Below are 12,540 nucleotides of genomic sequence, written 5' to 3' on the forward strand. Positions count from 1 at the left end.
CTGTGTCTGTCCCTGCAAAACCGCACAGCTCTGCTTTGATGCAGGTGGAAAATTCCCTGTTTGGCCAGGAATCTGTGAGTCTGGGACTCTGACACTGGCTACGCTCGGTGAGGAATTAAACGCGTGTTTTGCTGGAAAGATTTTTCCTCTCCTGACTGGGGAGGTTACATCCGAACCTTATTTTCCTTTCCGCGCTGGGACACGTGCCAGTGGGGCTGAGCGGTCCCCAGGGAGCTGCAGGACACCGCGGCTGCGCCGAGCCCCTCGCCGGCACGTGGGAGGTAGCGGCAGAGCGGGACCGAGGTGTGGCGGGGAAGATGGAGCTGGGGAAAATGAAGGCCACGAGAGGTTGGGTTTGGGCTCGGGGCTGTTTGCCTGTAGCCCAAACACGCGCCGAGGTCAGGCAGGGAGCCGGCTCGGCTGTGGATTTTAAAATAGCACCTCGTCTGCCAAGGACCCTCCTACTCTGCCACGGGCTGGGTGGATCCTGGCCCCGCTGTGCACCTTGTGCTGCTGGCGAAGCGCTGCACGCCTGGCCGGCTCCGCTCCAGCGCCGCAGCCGCTGTGGGGCCGGCAGACAGGGAGGGGTGCGCTGGTTGCTCCTGCCGCACGCCCGGCTGTGGCCGTGCAGCAGCTCAGCTCAGGGACAAGCAGCCCGTGGCCACCCCCCCGGCACCAGCTGGCCGGGGGACACATCCCCAGGCAGCCTCTGGGCAGGCTGCTGGGCTCCAGCCCCAGCAGCACAGTGTGCTGGAGCGGGTGGAGAGGAGCATCGCCGTCTCCCTGCATCGCCCCCGACAGCTGGGGGTTCCAGGGAACCTTCACCCCAGAGCGGTGGTCTCTGCTTTGGGACCACACTCGCTGGATTGCAGTACCCCTTCTGCCTGCTTCCCACAGGGCAGGAGCAAACGGGGGCTGCCACACCAGGGCCACCCAGGGAGCGAGGAGGAGAGTGGGGTGTGCGTGCTGGGGCTGGGAATGCTCAGGCTTCCCCCCTAATTCGTCCCCGAGGGCACCGCCCTGCTGTCCCACCATTTGTGAATGGCAACTGGGTCCCCCCGGGGAGCTAAACCTTGCGAGAGCCTCCCCTCCAAGGAACCTGCCACCCCACCAGCCCTGCAGAAAGCTCGGGGATCGAAGGCTCTGATAAGGATCTTCCCTCATCTTTTCAGATGGGGGAAGCCAGGCGCAGGCTCTGCCAGAGCTGGGGTGCTGTGGCTCCCACTCCACTGCCTGCGGCTCTGTCAGCAACTCACACACATGTGCACATTCACATGTGGGTGAGCTTTCGAGCTTCCTGAGGATCGTGCTCATGCCACAAAGCTTCAAAGCTTGACGGTTGCTCTGAGGCAACCCCTCTCCACCCCCAGAAATGGCTGCAACCCCAGCAAAAGAGAGGGCAGGATTTGGGCTCTGGATCTGCAGCAATCTTTCTTTAGCCCTCTCCTTCCTGCCCAGATTTGTCTCTGTCCATCCTTGGTCTGGGAGCACCCAGAGGTCCCCTCCATCCCTGTTGTCCCCACTGTTTCCAGTGTACGCCAGAACCACCAGCACTGCTAGGGTAGGTGAAGCAGCTGGTTCTCTTCGAGTGACTCATGCTGAAATACATGACGTTCACCATATTTCAGGGCTTTCATCCTGGATGAGAAAAACATCGGGGCGTAAGAAAGTTTCTTTGTGAATTGCTCTTAAAACACTAGAGGGACTTCTCCCGCTTGCTCACACTCTACTTCTTTGGGAGAAAGCTAGCATTTTTAATAAAAAATGATTTTGATTGTTTATAACATGGAAAACAGACAATGAAGCAAAATGTTTTGCCTAGATTTATAAAAAAAAAACCCTGAAGACCATCTCGGTCCAACCCAAACAGCCCTCAGCTGCACGCGGCAAGCAGCGAGAGTGTGGCCCTGCAGCCAGACACGCTGCCCCCAACCACCTCCTCCCTCTGCCCCGGGCCCCTCAGCCAAGCCTTCGTGCAGGGGGCCAGGGAGGCATGTGGCCACCGTGCCCGCTTGCCACCTGCCCGTGGGGCTGTGCCGTGGCCGTACCCAGCACCGCTGCCCGTCCCGGTGCGGCTCTCCCAGCAGCTCGGCATGGTTTCACCGCTGCGTTTGCTCGCAGGGTTATCTGCTCCGGAGCTGGTGTTGGTTTTGGCACGCAGTGCCGGGACCACACCTACTATTTAAATACCACAGCCAAGGGCTCGGAGGGGGGAAAAAAAAAAAAAAAAAAAAAAAAAAAGGGAAAGAAAGAAAACGAATATGAAATATTTGTTGCGGTTTGGAGATACACACACACATGCACACACAACACAAACACACCAGCCTGGCTCCAGGTCACTGGCAGCCGAGGAAGGAAGACTCCAGCTAAGATTGTCTTCAAAACCACGCTGGCGGCAGAGTCTGCTGAAGGGAAACCCTTTGGGCCAAAATTAGCCCCTGCCGCATGCCAAGCCGGAGCCTGCTCTCGCCCAGGCTGGGGAAGCCGGGGCAGCCCTGGGGCGCAGCTGGGGCCAGGGAGCCATGCCAGCCCTTCCCGGGTGGCTCCCCTCCCGCCGGGATGCGAAAAGCTGGGAAAAGGGTGCCAGGAATGGAAATCCCCGGGGAGGTAGCCGTCATGGGGATGGGAGGGTTTTCCCTCCGCAGTGCCCTGGAATAGCAGGAATCCTGTCCTAGAAATGCCCATCAGGGCAGCAGCACTCACAGTGGGCCTGGGCCAGCTGGGGATGGAGATAGACAGCACTGCTGCTCGGTGCTGACGCAGGATAAATGGGCACCCAGCAGCTGAGGATGGGCTGGCGCTAAAAATGAGGAGGATGGGTGTCCCGTGGGAGCAGGTGGCTCCAGCCACCCCACTGCCTTTGGGACTGGGGGTCATCCAGGATGGGCTTGGTGACACTGTGACACTGCCAGTGGTGCTGGCACCATGGTGGATGGGAAGCAGTGCCATTTGCCCCCTGTCCTTGCCCAGCTCACCCCGCTGGGGCAGGTCCCGCTTGTCCCCTTCCCCGGTGTTGGCCCCGGCGAGGTGGCTGTCAGTGTGAAGCCACAGCCAGGTAGCCCAAGGGGCGCGCGGTGGCTGTGCCGTGCCGTGCCGTGCCGTGCCACGCAGCGAGGCCTGCCGAGGCGGCTGGAGCAGGTGGATTACCGCCACCTTCCTTTCCCCAGGCTCCTTCCCGGAGAAGTTTTCCTGATGATCTCATTGGATGCACATTCTAAATTGTTTGGTTGATTGTTTCATCATCGGAGGTCAATTAAAGAGAAGGCAAGTTCCTGTCGCCCCACTCTGAACCCCTTCGCTGCCAGAGCCCCAGAACAAAGGGAGGAATTGGGCTTGGGCTCGGCCAGCTTGGATTCCCATTTGATTATTTCCAACAAGGGAGCGAATCTATTTTGGAGACAGTAGTCCCAGGGGATGAGCTCACCAGCACAGTACATGAGCAGGGTTAGGGAAAAAAGAAATAATAATACAGCCTTTTGTAATGTGTTGCAAACCTATTTACTACCAGGGAGGCCGGGTAATTAAATGCCACTTCCTGAAGCAGAATGAAGCAGCTTTATGTAATGCTGGTGCAAACGGGTTTGCTCCCGACATGGGGCTGCTGCTGCTCCTGCCGGACGCTGCCGCGTGTCGCGGGTGGGAGGATGCACTTTCGCAGGCTGCGTGTGTGCGACTGCACCGCGGCATCTCCGTGCGTGGCCAGCTACGAGCCGGGGCTGGCATCCCGTGCCGGAGCGAGTGGCCTCGGTGCAGCGTGTGTCCCAGGGAGCAGGACGGCGGCGGGGCGGCTTTTCCGTGCAATGCTCTACGGGGTGTGATTTACAGCAGCGAGGTGGCTGCGGGCAGATAGCTGCACAGGAGGAATGACAAAAACACATGTCCTGGAAAACAGCTTCCAGACAGAGCAGGACATCTCCCCGGCTCCCTGCTTGTCCTGCGGTCCCCTGGGCTGTCCTCTGCTGCCTCACACCAGGGCTGTGTCCCCATGGGTGGCAGTGACTCATGGCACAGCCCGTTCACTCAGCCCCACGCCACAGCTCCCATCGGAAAGTTGTTCCCCCGCTGGGGCGGCAGTGCCCCATGTACCGTGGCCACACCAGAGCCCAGCCTCTGGGGCCAGCCGGGCTTTCTTTGGGCTGGGAAACAGCATGGACCTGCATGGAGCAGGGCTGAAAGGCGCTGAGCTCAGCACCTGCACTTTCCCTGCCTCTCTGCACAGGCAAGGGAGGTTTTCCCCACCTGCTGAGAGTCCCCGGGTTCACTGGAGTCTGAATACCTTAGAGTATCACTGGGAAGGAGGGATGGAGGCTGCTCGGAAAAGAGTGGTGGAGATTTTTACCTGGATTATTTGAAACTTTTGTAGTCGAATTGCTCATGCATGATGTACAGCTATTAATCCACAGCACATGAGAGAAGGGCTCTAACACGTACATCCCCTGTGCTGTGCCGCCGTACCACGATGCCCACTGCGAAACTCCCTGTGCATCCTGCTGGCACTACATGTTGGGGCTTTTTTCTTTAAAGATGAAACCCAGAGGTGTCGAGAAAAACCTCCTGTGTTCCTCCCAGCCTCCCCTGTTGCTCACAAGGAACCAGAAGACAGCAATTCCTCCTTATACCCCCTGGAGCTGCTGGGGTGGCACAGGTCTTCTCCAGCGCTGTTGTAGGCGGCAGCGAAAGTGAACGGCTCCCCCGGCCGTGGTGCTGGCCCGGCAGCCCTGGCTGGGGCTGGGGTGGCTCGCTGGGCCAGGGGGCAGGATGCGGCCCTGGGCTGGCACGTGAGCGCACGCGTTCGCACGTGAGGCCACTGCTGCGAGGGCTGGCCGGGCGCCTCGAGCATGTCACGCTGACGATGGAGGCTGCGGCTCACGTTATGGGCTGGGACATCTCTTGGCACTGGGTGTGATGTCCCCTCCGAGCGGGGGGATGCCCTGTCCATCGCTGTGCTGGACCCTGTGGCTCTGTGCAGAGCCTGGTGCTTCCAGCTTTCCTGTACCAGTGAAAGTTAAGCAGTGGAGGAAAAACGTTGCTGTATGTTATAGAGGAAGAGAGGTAAAAAGGGCAGGAAATTTGCACCATGTCCATTTCCCCTTGGCCCCTGGCCGCTGCTCATTCCGGATTCGGGATTTGCGTAGGCAGAGTTAAAAATAACAGGGGTATATAAAGAAGGACGGGGAGGGCTGCGTTGGCCCCGCAGCCGCCAGGGCACAGCCAGAGATCAAAGCAGGATGCGGTCCAGGCGGCACAGTGGGGCCGGGAGTGCGTGCGGGGTCTGGGGGTACTGCAGTGCCGCCGAGCCACCACGCCGGGGGTCGGGGTGCCCAGCTCTGCCAGCTCGGCAGCCTCTCTGGGCGGGCAGCTGGGGAGCACCCATGGGAGACGGGGCCGTGTATGTTCCTGTAGGCACAGACGTCACCCCTGAGCCCTGTCCCTCCGAAGGGTTTACTCCACGGCGACATTCACCAGGAGAGACCTGACCTGGTTCCCCCAACTGAAGCACTGCGCGGGGAGCCTAGCTGAGGCCCCCAGCCAGAGCACCCCATCCCGGAGCTGAGCTCCCTGCCTCCCAAACCCCCAGCAGCCCCGGTCCTCGGCCGTGCATCCCGGCGCTCCCCAGGCCCGGGACAGGCAGGGCGGACACAGCAGCTCACTCGGCCGGTGCAAACGAATCTGCCCTCTGTGCCCTGATAACATTGTGTTTGTTGCAGAGCGGGAAGAGCCTGCCAGCACACGATAAGAGCAGATGACTTTACTCTGGACCCGCTCCGGATTGAATTATGCTTTAATTTCATTTTCGGTTCCTCTTTTCTATTCAGGAGGGGAAGGGGGCTTGGGGGGTGCGGGCAGGTCTGGGGGCTCCCAGACCCTTCTCCAGGCAGGCCAGCCCTGCGCAGAGGGGAGGACAGAGTAAAATCCAGACAGATCCACTTTCTGTTCTCAGGCACCTAATCCCAGAGCATCACAGCACCCCAGGGTGTCGTGCTGTGTGGATCTCCACAGCATCTCCCCGTAGGGTCCCAAGCAGAGCTTCTGAAGCTCAGGTTTTGCCTCCCACTGAAGCAGAAGATCTGTGGGACTCATGGCCAGTGTTGGAAGGGCTCTGTGGTTCCCACGGGAGAGGGGGCACCAGAGATGCCCTGAAGGGGAGTCCCCGCGTTCCTCCAGGCCCCCAGCTCCAGCTGACGGAGTACAGGGTGGGACGCAGTGAGAGTGTTTTTCAGATCCCAGGGTTTAGTGGGGTAAGGGACCCCTCTGGGTCTTCTGGGGACCCCGCCAGGCAATCTGGGCACTGATGCCATCTCCAGCAGTGCCACGGGGCATCACCCCCCCCCCCCGCCCGCCCCACGTGTGCTGTGTGCCGTGGGGAGGGGGTGTCGCAGTGCCGTGGCAGCGCTGGCAGGGCTGCCGACGCTTTCGGCTTGATGGAGCCACCTCCAGCACACCACGCTGGGCACAGCACGCTCCTCTACTGCCAGATGCACCAAGAGCAGGGATAACCATTAACCCTTTCCTCTTTGGCCATCACCTGGGCGGGTGGCCCTTCCCACCCTCTGTTTGCTCTCCTGCTGGGACGCTGTTTGTTCTCCCGGGATGCCAGCGACTTTACAGCCTGCTGTAGTGGCACAGGAGATAATCCGCGTTTCCTGAACGGGCTTCTGTCAACAGCGGGCTGTACACGCACCGGCTGCTCCTGCTTACCTCCTTCTTGGCTTGGAGGAGGCTCCTGCAGCAGAGGGGCCGGCACAGCTGTGGCAGGGACCCCCCCGTGCTCACCCCACGGCTCACAGCAGGCAAACCCCTCCTGTGCCACCCTCCCCGGCTCCCTGCCCCGTCAGCGCTGGCAGCGCTTGCGTTGGTGTGGCGCCTGCGGTGGTGCTGCTCCCCTCCGCGCCAGCCCTTCCACATGGTATCAGTAATAAGAGTTTACTGGGGAATATCCCACATTTGCAAGAAATATTGACTGTAAAAATGAACGCAATCTGCTGGCAACGCCTCTCTTAAAATAAGCCAGTGCTGCACAGGTTCAGACGCCAAAACTGCCTGGAAAAGGGGAAAACCAAGTGGAATTAGTGTTTGTCTCCTGTGGCATCTGCTCTCACTTATCTATACAAGTTTGGGGCAGGAACTGCCTTGCTATTAATTATTATTTGGCTCAGAAACAAATAATGGGATTAACCAGTGACTTAAATAAGCTACTCTGGGGGCCAGGCTAAAAGGGATTTTGAGTGATGCCCACATGCTTCTCTGCTACTTCGGAGGTGATTTTTTTCTGAGGAAGAACTTTGTAGCCCGTGTGTTTCGACCTGCCAGGTGGCATTAATAAACCCGCTCCCTTGCCGGCAGCCGGGCATGCGGGGCCCAGGCAGCAACCCAGCGTGTGCTCTGGAAACCAGGGCAGGGATTCTTGGTAAAAGGGGGAAGATTTGAATCGTTGTTGTTCCACTGGATTACTGAAATAATTTATTGCAATGCTCCACCCTTATAATTAAAGCGCGGTGATGAAAGCAACTGGTAGAGTAGCTTTGGTTCCAGAAGCGGCGTGTGCGTGTGTGTGCGCGCACCTCACCTTTGCTGTTTATATTTGGTTTTTTATATTGACTCCTCACTTCTGAACAGCGCAGGCAGCAGCCCCAGTTCTTGGAAAGGTATCTGGGGATGGAAAGCCCCAGAAAGCAGGGAGACAGGCTCTGGGAGATAAGGGCTATTGCTTCTTGACAAGAGCAACAGTAGCAGGGCCATTCCTGGTACTGGCTGGATGGGGGCCAAGCGGAGAAGGTCTCGCTATGAGCTGGACAGGGTGGCAGAGACCCCCTGGGGAGGTCTGCCCAGCGCCCCAGGTCTCTGTGCCTTGTCCTGACTCACGGGTACGGAATGGGGTACCTGGGTGTCTCCTGTGAGGTGGGACATCCCGGCCTCCTCATGTCCCCCACCGTGGGAAGCCCTTGGGTGGACAGCAGCGTCGCGAGGGCTCTGTGGGGCGGGCAGGGTCAGCCGGCTGGCCCGTACCCCCCATGGCAGAGCAGTGAGAGTCTCGGCTGTGGTGCCAGTCCCCAGGCAGGGCAGACAAACGTCCCACAGGGGCTGTGGGGCGAGATGAGGCGATGCAGGCAGGGTGCCAGCCCCCTCGGCAGGGTCTCTGGGTCAGTTATCTCAGCTCGCACACGCACGCTGTGCGCAGCCAGATGGGAGCTGGTGCGCTCTGGGCTGCTGATTGCCCCACCGATGGCACCGGCGTGGGGGGACGCGGCCTCACGGGCTCTGTTACATGAAACCAGTGGTGTGGGGGCACTGGGGCTCAGCCACTCCGGCCCAGCGCCCGTTGCGATGGCACCTTTGCTCGCCGACTTGCTTGGCAGCCCCCATGGCAAAGGCTGTGCCTGGCTCCCCCGGCACGGCGTGCTCTCAGCAGCAACCCCACACCAGACCTCCCCGGCACGCTCCTGCTGGCGTCCACACGCGCTGGCACACGACACGGCCATTGCCCCTGCCCCACGCAGGGCAGGGTGCCGGGGAACCCCCCCACTCTGCGATCTACAGGTCCTCCTCCTCCCGCTCGCGGCACGGGGCTAAGCGCCGGGGCGCCGCTAGCCCCACTCACGTCGTGGGGACGAGCAGGAGGGACCCCGGGTTTATTTGCAACCCACACCGCGCCCCTTTTCCCGCCATGGGGCAGGGCACGGCGACCCCCGCCACGCTGCCCCCCCCCAGCCCAGCCCCGCAGGCAGGCGGGGCGCCGCCCCCCCCCCCCAGTCCCGCCGGGGGAGCCCCGTGGGGAGGGGGCGTGGCTCTGGCGATTGGAGAGCCAATGAGAGGCGCCGGCGGTGAATATCAATGTACCTCGGGCCAATAGGGGCGCAGCCATGCTGTTAACAGCTTAGCGGCGCGGGGCGGCGCAGAGCAGCGCTGCCGCCGCCGCCGCGGGGAGCGGAGCGGAGCGGTGCCGGGCTCCGCGCTCCCCGCCCCCCCCCAACCCCCCCCCCCAGCCCCGGTTCCCCCTCCCCGGCCCGCCATGGCGGCGGCCGTGGACGAGAGCACCCTGCCCTCCATCTCTACTTTCGCCAACCTGTTGCCGTTAGAGGAGCGGCCCGCCGACATGCTCCACGTAAGCGGCGGGCACCGGGGAGGGGGCGGCTGGGGGGGGGTTGGGGGTACGGGCAGAGCCTCCCAGGCTGGGGCTTAGCCCGGCTTGGGGGGGGGGGGGGGTGGCCCTTCTCCCGCCGCCGTCGGAGGGCGCCCCGGGGGCAGCGCAGCCGGAGCGGTGCCGACCCGTCGGACGGGTTGGGGGGAGCTGCCGCCCCGAGCGGTGGGCGCTGCCGCAACCGTCGCCCCGCCGGTCCTGACGCCCCTCTTTCCCGCAGAGGATGCTGCAGCAGGACGGCTCCGCCGTCAAGCGGGAGGAGGACGACTTGGGAAAGTTCGTGGACTTGGACTTCATCCTGGCGCACACCAGCAGCGGCGGGCAGGGGCCGCCCGGCCCCGGCCCCAACTACCCCCTGCCCGAGACCCCCGAGAGCTGCGGCACCACCTACGACAGCGACGGCTCCTACCCCACGCCGGGCAAGTTCCCGGCGCCTTACCCCGAGGGCCAGGGCCACAGCTACGTGGCCGAGCTGCTCACCCCGGACCTGCCCGGCCACTGCGACCTACAACGGAGGGAGTACACGGAGCTGCGGGTTCCCGGCGGCCCCCCGCCCCACCACCCCCATCACCACCCGCCCCTGCACCCGGCCCTGGCCCGCCCGCTGCCCCTGGACCCCGCTCAGCCCTTCGGGCCCCGCATCAAGAAGGAGCACCCGGAGGAGCGCGCCTGCATGCTGGGGCTGCCCGCCGCCGAGTACCTGGGGCCGGGCGGTGGCGAGCACAAGCCACGCGTGGCGCCGGGACCGGTGCCGCCGCAGCCTTACCCGGGCTTCGTCCACGGTCGCCTGGGGCCCCCCGAGGAGCCTCTGCCCGGCGCCGACCCCCACCTCCTGGCCGACCTGCCGCCCCACTACGCCGTGGCCCCGCACCGCTACGCGCCCCACTTCGCGCCGCAGCCGCCGCAGTTTCATGGACACTTCAGTGTTTTCAGGGAGCCCCTGAAGGGGCCGGGGCCGGGCCCGTCCGGGCTGCCCGGGCTGCTCGTCACGCCGCCCAACTCCCCGGTGCTGGAGTACTTCCCGGCCGGGGCCCCCCCCGAGGACTGCAAGCCCAAGCGCGGCCGCCGTTCGTGGGCGCGCAAGCGGACGGCCACGCACAACTGTGAATACCCGGGCTGCGGCAAGACCTACACCAAGAGTTCCCACCTCAAGGCGCACATGCGAACCCACACGGGTAAGGGCGCGACGGGGTGGGGGGTGGGGTGGGCGGCCACGCGGGGGGAATGTGCTAGGGGGTCCCGGGTGGGGTGACCGGGGCACATGGTGAGACCCGCGGGCCCGCTCTGGCATGGTTCCCGGGGATGTGGAGGGGCGGTGGGGAAGTTAGCACCGGGGAGTGTGCAGAGAAAGACCCCTGTGGTCAGTCCGGGGGTGCACAGAGGGTTCCCGTGGTGGTGCCGGGTGGGGGCACCCAGAGGGACCCCGCAGCCGGCACGGGGCTGCAAGGAGGGGTCCTGTGTGGAGGGCCAGGGGGCAAGTGGGGATATCCCCGGGTGTGTTCAGAAGGACCCCCGAGGTGGGGCCGGGGAGGGGCAGATGGGGACCAAGTGACACAGCAAGACCTGCCCCAGTCTCAGGGCCCAGGGGTGCCTGAAGGAGCAGGGTGTGGGGGCACACGGAGGAGCCCCCTAACTGGGCTGGGAGTAAGTGGAGGGGGAAGACAAACTGGGGGTGTATGGTGAGACCCCTGGCAGAGCTGGGCTGGGCCACGTGGCGTAGCCCCACAGCAGGGATGGGCAGGGAAGCACCCACAGTTTGGAGTGGGGTAGGGGCACATAGAGGGATGCTGTAGTTGGGCAGGGGTGCCCAGAGGACAGGCCCCATGCGGGGAACATGGGATGGCAGAGCGCACGGGGAAGGGCAGGAAGATAGGGGACAAAAGGAAAACTGGATCAAACAGGTGCTCAGGGGATGAGTACACAGCGGGGATCCCCGCTCCTAAGGGTGGTGGGCAGGGGAGCACTGGGGTGAAGGCATAGGGAGGACGGGGACCTCCAAGCCCACTGACACCCCCTCTCCTCTGCAGGCGAGAAGCCCTACCACTGCACCTGGGAAGGCTGTGGCTGGAAATTTGCCCGTTCCGATGAGCTGACCCGCCACTACCGCAAGCACACGGGGCACCGGCCCTTCCAGTGCCACCTCTGCGAGCGGGCTTTCTCCCGCTCTGACCACCTTGCCCTCCACATGAAGCGGCACATGTGAGCGCCAGGCCACGGCTGGACTTGGTGTCCCCGGAGCCAGCTCATGGTGTAAATAGCGTCAGGTCGGGGGATGGCACTGGGGAGCAGCCTGGCCACCCAGCCTTCTCCGCTTGTAGTTGATAACTAGTTTTCTCCTCCTGCCCCTCCTGTGAGAGCTGGGCCCAGCCGAGTGGTGGGGAAGGGCTGCTTTGGGGTGTAGATGGGGAGCAAAGCTGCAAGAAGTGTCTCCAGCCCCTGCCTAGGCATCACCACTCAGCTCCCTGTGCCTGGAGGGTCCCCCCAGCCAGGCATCTGGTGAGTGGGGGGGGGGGCTGGTGCAGCAGGGATCTGTCCCCGGAGCTCCTGGCTTGTATCAGCTTAACCCTCTCCCCCCAAATCCTTGCACCCCCCTGGCTCCGGAGACTGTGGTGTTTGACTCTGGCCAGGTTTTGGCTGGAGACCTGTACCTGCTGGGTGCGTTGGTTGTGGCACTGGGAAGTGGGTTGCTGGTCTTCTCGGTTGTGGCCATCAGAACAAACCTCCCAACCCAAAAGCCCAGAGTGGACAGGGCGAGGGTGGGATCTGACTGTGGCTCGTGGCTATAAAGGTTTGCAGGGGTTGGCAGCGCAGTGTCACCTTGCACAGAGAGCAGGGACGCTCCCACTGCCAGCTTGGGACCCTGCTGGGCTATCCAGTCCTGGCTATTCCCACAGTTTTCTGCTCAGAAGCCTAAAATGGCTCTCTTGGCTCCAATCTGCTTTAACTTGTCTTGTTCTTCCCCTCAGGATGACACCAGGTACTGCTGCAGCTGCCTTCCCCATGCTGCTTTTTTAAATTTAGTGTGTAAAGGACAGTGAGTCCAGCTATGAATGCCCAGGTCTCTGCTATACTTGAAACTTTCTTAGAGGGAAAAAGAGAAAGCTCAAAGGAAAATGAGTCTTTTTATGTGCAGCTTCTGCAAAGCAAGTTGTAAATTAAACAAAGCAGTAATATATAATGTTTCTGTTTTTTTAATATATTTTTTTTCTTCCAGCTGGGAACACAGATGAGTCTCGGCTTTGGGAAGTGCACTGTTCCCGTCTGTGTATATTGTTAATTAACATTTCTCTGCTTGGGCACGTTAGGTCTCTCGCACTCTGAAATGTTACTTTTCTTTATATGCAAACTGTTGAAATATTGTGATCTGCTGTATAATAAATAAACAAGATGTAAACATGAAA

The 12,540-nt window shown here is 61.9% G+C and overlaps 1 protein-coding gene across 1 annotated transcript; it reads left to right on the plus strand.

Annotated features, from left to right (window-relative positions):
- The first annotated feature begins 8,943 nt into the window (after positions 1 to 8,943).
- LOC116963563 (Krueppel-like factor 2) lies at positions 8,944 to 12,540 on the plus strand. The gene is made up of 3 exons (XM_042785847.1): positions 8,944 to 9,103; positions 9,360 to 10,314; positions 11,167 to 12,540. Exons 1-3 carry the CDS (start codon positions 9,011 to 9,013, stop codon positions 11,340 to 11,342), a joined length of 1,224 nt encoding a protein of 407 aa, XP_042641781.1. The 5' UTR covers positions 8,944 to 9,010; the 3' UTR covers positions 11,343 to 12,540.

This window comes from Tyto alba, unplaced genomic scaffold (assembly GCF_018691265.1).
Source record: "Tyto alba isolate M040663 unplaced genomic scaffold, T.alba_DEE_v4.0 Super-Scaffold_1000006, whole genome shotgun sequence".
Lineage (NCBI taxonomy): Eukaryota > Metazoa > Chordata > Aves > Strigiformes > Tytonidae > Tyto > Tyto alba.

Excerpts from the sequence above, each read along its gene's own strand:
- LOC116963563 (XM_042785847.1), top strand. The coding sequence starts at position 9,011 with ATGGCGGCGGCCGTGGACGAGAGCACCCTGCCCTCCATCTCTACTTTC. Across the intron at positions 9,104-9,359 it reads GGCCCGCCGACATGCTCCAC|AGGATGCTGCAGCAGGACGG; the intron begins GTAAGCGGCGGG and ends TCTTTCCCGCAG. Across the intron at positions 10,315-11,166 it reads GCACATGCGAACCCACACGG|GCGAGAAGCCCTACCACTGC; the intron begins GTAAGGGCGCGA and ends TCTCCTCTGCAG.